This window comes from Phoca vitulina, unplaced genomic scaffold (genome assembly GCF_004348235.1).
Source record: "Phoca vitulina isolate PV1807 unplaced genomic scaffold, GSC_HSeal_1.0 scaffold8, whole genome shotgun sequence".
NCBI classification, from domain to species: Eukaryota; Metazoa; Chordata; class Mammalia; order Carnivora; family Phocidae; genus Phoca; species Phoca vitulina.
In genome coordinates this window covers 57,800,858-57,806,857 of record NW_022589711.1, presented here as the reverse complement: position 1 = coordinate 57,806,857, position 6,000 = coordinate 57,800,858, and the positions used below count along the sequence as shown (strand labels likewise).

At 49.2% G+C, this 6,000-nt stretch overlaps 1 protein-coding gene and 1 pseudogene across 1 annotated transcript in view; both read left to right on the top strand.

Annotated features, from left to right (window-relative positions):
* The first annotated feature begins 1,801 nt into the window (after positions 1–1,801).
* Positions 1,802–3,115, top strand: LOC116633572 (annotated as a pseudogene).
* Positions 3,116–4,462: 1,347 nt separating this feature from the next.
* The window catches only part of SENP2 (SUMO specific peptidase 2), a 33,812-nt gene continuing 32,274 nt past the window's right edge, over positions 4,463–6,000 (top strand). Inside the window, exon 1 of the mRNA XM_032406976.1 lies at positions 4,463–4,714. Within this exon, the coding sequence (XP_032262867.1) occupies positions 4,614–4,714 (101 nt within the window). The 5' untranslated portion in view covers positions 4,463–4,613. The remainder of the gene's footprint in view (positions 4,715–6,000) is intronic.

Sequence of the window (6,000 nt, the reverse complement as noted above, 5' to 3'; positions counted from 1 at the left end):
GAGAGGATCTCAGCAGAAAGAAAAGGAGGAAGAGGAAGAGGATCTTTTCAGAAAACTGGGCAACCGTTGAGGATACCCTAATGAAAACTTATACAATGAGGAGGTGCCCCTCCAGCAGTACGAGGGTGCAAGTTACCCAAACCAAGGAAGAAACCTCAATGTCCTTGTTCCTCCATGTGGCTTTGGGTTTTTTTGTTTGTTTGTTTGTTTTAAAGATTTTATTTATTTGACACAGAGAGAGAGAGATAGCGAAAGCAGGAACACAAGCAGGGGGAGCGGGAGAGGGAAAAGCGGGCTTCCTGCCGAGCAGGGAGCCCGATGGGGGGCTCGATCCCAGGACCCTGGGATCATGACCTGAGTGAAAGGCAGACGCTTAACCGACTGAGCCACCCAGGCGCCCCTGTTTTGTTGTGTTTTGTTTTGTTTTTGTTTTTCTCTAGCCCTCTGGTGAAGAGCTCCCAGGTCCAGGAATGGCTGCCTCAGTGGCGGGGATAATCCCACTCCTTGACCAGTGGACAGGCATTGGCCTACGCCTCTACTGTGGACGGCAGGGCAGCGGGGGCACCAACTGGCAAAACCCCAGGCAGGAGAAACTTGTAACGCTGAGTCTCCTTCCTTTCTTCCTTTCAGAGGGCAACCAGAAACATTAAGAGGACAAAAAGGGGATGTCTGTGTGTGGAGGTGGGGGGTGGGGGGTGGGGCGGAGGGTGCGGGTCGTGGCTAGCAATCGCTTGACTCGGGAGCTCCTGTTTGCTGTTGAGGCCCAGGGATTTGGACTGAGGCAATTCCGAAGCCCTCCACTTTTCATGGAGGGTGACTAACATTTCATTTTGTGTATGTGCAGGTGCTACTGATGAGGCGGGAAAAAAAAATGTGGTGTTGTACTAGAGTGGCCTGAGACTCGTTGCCAGTATTTCTTAAATCTTGGTGGCCAAAACCTGGGATAAGTTGCTATTCTAAAGCAGCTTGCAGTTTTCTCATTTATGTTTTGAACAAAGACTGCTCTCTTGGTTTGGAAAATCCCTTCCCAATCAATACTTGAGGGTTCTTCTTGGTTTGGTGAAGGCAATGACCAATTCTTACAGTGGAATGGACAGTTGGGACACAGCCAAAGTGCTCTGCATAATAATGCCAGTGGTAGACTTTTTAAAAGTTAATTAAGGGGGGAGGTGCCTGGGTGGCTTAAGCAGTTAAACGTCTGCTTCCGGCTCAGGTCATGATCCTAGGTCCTGGGATCAAGCCTCACATCAGGGCTCCCTGCTCAGCGGGGAGCCTACTTCTCCCTCTCCCTCTGCCTGCCACTCCCCCTGCTTGTACTCTCTCTCTCTCTCTCTGTCAAATAAATAAATAAAGTCTTAAAAAAATAATAAAGTTAATTGGAAGTCTAGCCTCAAACAGGTTGGGGTAGAGGTGGAAGAGAAATTCTCTGCTATTGGTGCCTTGTCAAAGATGTTGAGAACAGTGGAGAGATGACTTTGCAGGGAGGAAAGTCCTTCTGGGAGGCAATGAGCAATAGACTACGGATGCAGTCCTTTTTTTTTTTTTTAAGATTTTATTTATTTATTTGACAGAGACACAGCGAGAGAGGGAACACAAGCAGGGGGAGTGGGAGAGGGAGAAGCAGGCTTCCCGCCGAGCAGGGAGCCCAACGCCCTGCTGAGCCACCCAGGTGCCCCAGATGCAGTCCTTTTAATAGCCACTTCCAAAGCAACTGCTCTTTGCTTTCCGCACTACTAGGGGAGGGGTCCACACAGCGGCATTGTTCTACATTCCCACCATAACTTAAAGGGAAACTTTTACAATGTCTGGAGCTCTTGATGTCCTGCAAATGAAGGAGGAAGGTGTCTTCAAATTCCTTGCAGCAGGAATCCACTTAGGTGGCACCAACCTTGACTTCCAAATGGAACAGTCCATCTACAAAAGAAAAAGTAATGGCATCTACACCATAAATCTGAAGAGAACCTGGGAGAAGCTTCTGCGGGCAGCTTCTGCCATTGTTGCCATGGAAAACCCCCGCTTAAAAAAAAAAAGTCCTATCATCCAGGAATACTGGCCAGCGAGCTGTGCTGAAGTTTGCTGGGGCTACTGGAGCCACTCCTATGGCTGGCTGTTTCACTCCCAGAACCTTCAAGAACCAGATCCAGGCAGCCTTCTGGGAGCCAAGACTTCTGGTGGTTACTGATCCCAGGGCTGATCACCAGCCTCTCACAGAGGCATCTTATGTTAACCTGCCTACCATTGCTCGTGTAGCATAGACTCTCCTCTGCACTATGTGGACATCACCATCCCTTGCAACAAGGGAGCTCACTCAGCGGGTCTGATGTGGTGGATGCTAGCCCGGGAAGTTCTGTGCATCTGCGGCACTAATTCCCATGAACACCCATGGGAAGTTACGCTGATCTTTACAGAGATCCTTAAGAGTTTGCAAAGGAAGAGCAGGCTGCTGCTGAAAAGGCTGTGACCTGGGAGGAATGTCAGGGTGAATGTGATGTGGTTTTGGAATATAGGTGAGGTGAGGTGGGGTCCGGAGCTGATGACCAAGAAAGAATTCTTGAGATGTCTTTGGTGCAAAACGGTGGTTTTATTAAAGAACGGGGTCTGAACCTGTGGGCAGAAAGAGCTGCTGCCCTGGAGGCTTGAGGAGTGGTGATTATGTACTTGGGAGTTGGGGGACGTCAGGTAAAGGGAGGTTTCAAAAGAACTTTCATATGCTAAAGAGGACTGACCTACAAGATACTGGAGGCCTTGCCATTGTCTAATTAAGGTTGTTTTCCCCTCTAGCAAAGTATTAACATTAAGATAGTTGGGAGATTCCTGGAAGAATGTCACTCATGTCCCACCCAGGAGTGGGGGTGGGGGAGGGAGGTTGCAGATCTTTATGCTTTATCTTCAGCTTGCCTTCTGCTCCCTTATCAAATGGACTGCTCCAGCTCCTGAGTTCAGTGCTACTCAATCTGAAGTCAAAGACTGGTCTGAAGGCATGCAGGTGCCCTTGGTGCCTATTCAGCAGTTCCCTACTGAAGACTGGAGCGCTCAGCCTGCCACTGAACGCTGGTCTGCAGGTCCTACTGCTCAGGCCACTGAAAGGGTAGGAACAACCACTGAGTGGTCTTAAGCTGCTCTTCCACAAAGGCAAACAAAGTGGAATAAGGTTGATGGAAATTAAACAGTTTCTCAAGAAAAAAAATCTTTTGGTCTTTGTAATTCTATTCTCAAACTTTGAATAATAGTCTGCTGTTAGCTGTATTTGGAGAATGAAGGGAGGGGCCCACATCCAACTTGGGATTTGCTTCCAGAGTGGTGATAGGCACAGGTGGGTAGCTGGTGGTTCTGGAGCTCTAGGTGGTGACTTGCACCAGAATTCCAGAACACTTTATTGAGCAAAGGACGAGGCTGTCATGGGGAGTGCCTGTGTTAAAGTTCAAGCAAGCCTGGAAGTCTGGCATTAACTGAATTATAAAAAGGGTCAAGTGGCAGTCAGGGATGGATTTGTGGGGCATGAAAAGAAGGATTCTAGGACTGTTTGGAGGAGGGGACTGGATATTCTGTCACTAAAGAGGGTGGGACTTTTTCCTCTTACTGATAATTAACCAGAAGTGTGACGTCTAGATAACAGAGGGAGAGTTAATCAGCACTCCTTGCCAGCCGGGGGAGGTGGAGGGGAAGACCAGTAGGTACTGGTAGGACTCAGGTACCACTCTCCCTTAAGTAAAGCCCTCTTTGAGTTCTGCCCTTCCCTATCCCTCCCCAAGGGGTGGTTTTCCTTTCTCTGGCTCCTACTGCACTTTGCACATAATTATCTTGTAATTTGTAATCACGTCTCTCCCAGTAGACTCACATCAAGGGCCAGGGACTGGCGCTGGTTCTCAGATCCTGGTTCCAATCCAGCTACACCACTAGTTAGCTTTGTGACTTTAGGCAAATTACTTAATCGCTCTATGTTTGATTTCCTTATTTATTAAAAATGGGCACAAGACTCCTCCCCATCGCCTGGGGGTGCTGGGAGAAATGCAGGTGACAATGTGTGTAAAGTACTGGACAGAAGGTATATGCAAACTAAAGGGCAGTTAGTAGGATAAACATTTGTTAACTGATGTGAACTACCTTTATTCTGTGCCCTCAACAAACATTTACTGAGCAACTACTGTATTTCAGGCCTCCGGAGCGCTCCCTCCCTCCGGGGTGGAGAAGCCTCACGTGTGGCCTGAGGGCCTTGTCCCGCGGGCCGTCTCGCGACTGGCTCCGCCGCAGGGAAAACCCCGCCCACAGCCTTTCCGATCTCGTCAGCGATTGGACTGGAACCGTCCCGTACTCATTCCGGTTGCTAGGTTCGGGAGGAGAAGGTGGGGGCGAAGCTGCGCGTGCGCAGATTGAGGACGAAGATGCTTTCCGGTCGGGCGGGAGGAGGTGACGTCAGGAGTGGTGGCGCGGTTGGGCGGGGGGGGCATCCTATAACCCTTAGGACGTTTTATCTGTGGGCCCTCCGATAGCGTCACAAGTCGGCGACTGAGCCTTGGCGGTGGTGGCCGAGGCGGCGAAGGCGGCAGCGGCGGCGACAGCTCTGGGGTTTGCGTCTCGGGGTGTGTCGGCCGCCGCTGCTGCTTGGGCCTGGTATGTACAAATGGCTGGTTAGGATTCTCGGCACCATTTTCCGTTTCTGTGACCGGCCGGTGCCCCCTACCCGGGCCCTCCTGAAGAGGCGGCGCTCGAACAGGTGAGAGGAGAGGGGGCCGAGCGCCAGCCTGGCTGTACCTCCTCCCCCACCCGGGGCTCGGCGGGGAGAGCGCTGATCCAGCCAGGCAGGCCCTGCTCGGCCGAAACAGCTGGCCGGGCCAAGGCGGTGGAGGTGCGAGTCGCGGGTGTCCTGGTGACGTAATCGCTCCCTCCACGCTGTGCGGATGCGCTCCTGATGATGGAACGAGCTAGTTGTCTTTGGAGTGGCCCGCGACGGTTAGGATCTTTCATGTTCTTGTCAGAGCCCAAGCTGGTTGCTGTCAGATGGGGCTGTATCGTATCTTGCTACTCTTAGGTTGAAAACTAAAAATTGAAGGAATACTGTCTGTGTTGTGGTTCACTGTTAACGAAGCACACTCCCAAGTGTCATCTGTAGGCAGTAAGTGCAGCTAAGGGAAGTGAGATTCATAGCTTGCCCAAAGCCGTTTTGACTGCAAGAATTGTTCTCTTAGCACCAAGAAACAGCAGCTGTTTTGTTCTGAAACAGCTGTCAAAATGTGTGTGTGTGTGTGTTTTGCAGGGGAGGGGGGGTGGTACTGTGCTTTAGAGTTAGTGTATGAGGGGGAAAAATTAGGTGTCTGATTCCTTTAAAAAGATCACTAGTTTGTACTCTAAAATTCAGGTAAAATTTTGGGAAACCTAAAAGTTGGTTTGTCTCATTTCATACCACCTTGCTTGAGAATTAATCTAGAGAATAAAATGCCATACCAATTCCATATACCCCATCATCAACTTTTAGTGATCAAGTGTTAACTTCATTTTTTTTAAATTAAGCCTCAAGATTGTTGAAGAGTGGTTTCTTGGAGCTTGAGAGAACAAGATGATTTAATACATGAGTCTGAGAATGCAGGCCATTGATGAAGTTGGCTGTTGGCTAAATTCCATCATGTGTTCTAGAGAGCCCAAGGTTTCAACCTATTCTTTTCTACCTTTTTGTGAAGTTGATGTGAGGATCATTTGAGAACATGTTGTAAAGTGCCTAAAATGATGCTTAATATATATAAGGATAGTATTTGTTTATTCTACCCCAAGGGCCTTGTGCCGAGGCTGGTGCATGATAGACACTTGGTGCATATTTATTGAAGGAGAGAATGTTAATTCCCCCTCCCCATCCTTTATTTTCGCTGTGAATCCCTGCTTTCAAATAGATGGAACAATGATTTGGAGATGAAAACCCTGTTCTTCACCACATATCCTTAGTCTAAACCAGTTCTTCACAATGTAAGCCATTTTTCAGTCAAAATGAAGCCAGGAGATCTTACTGGG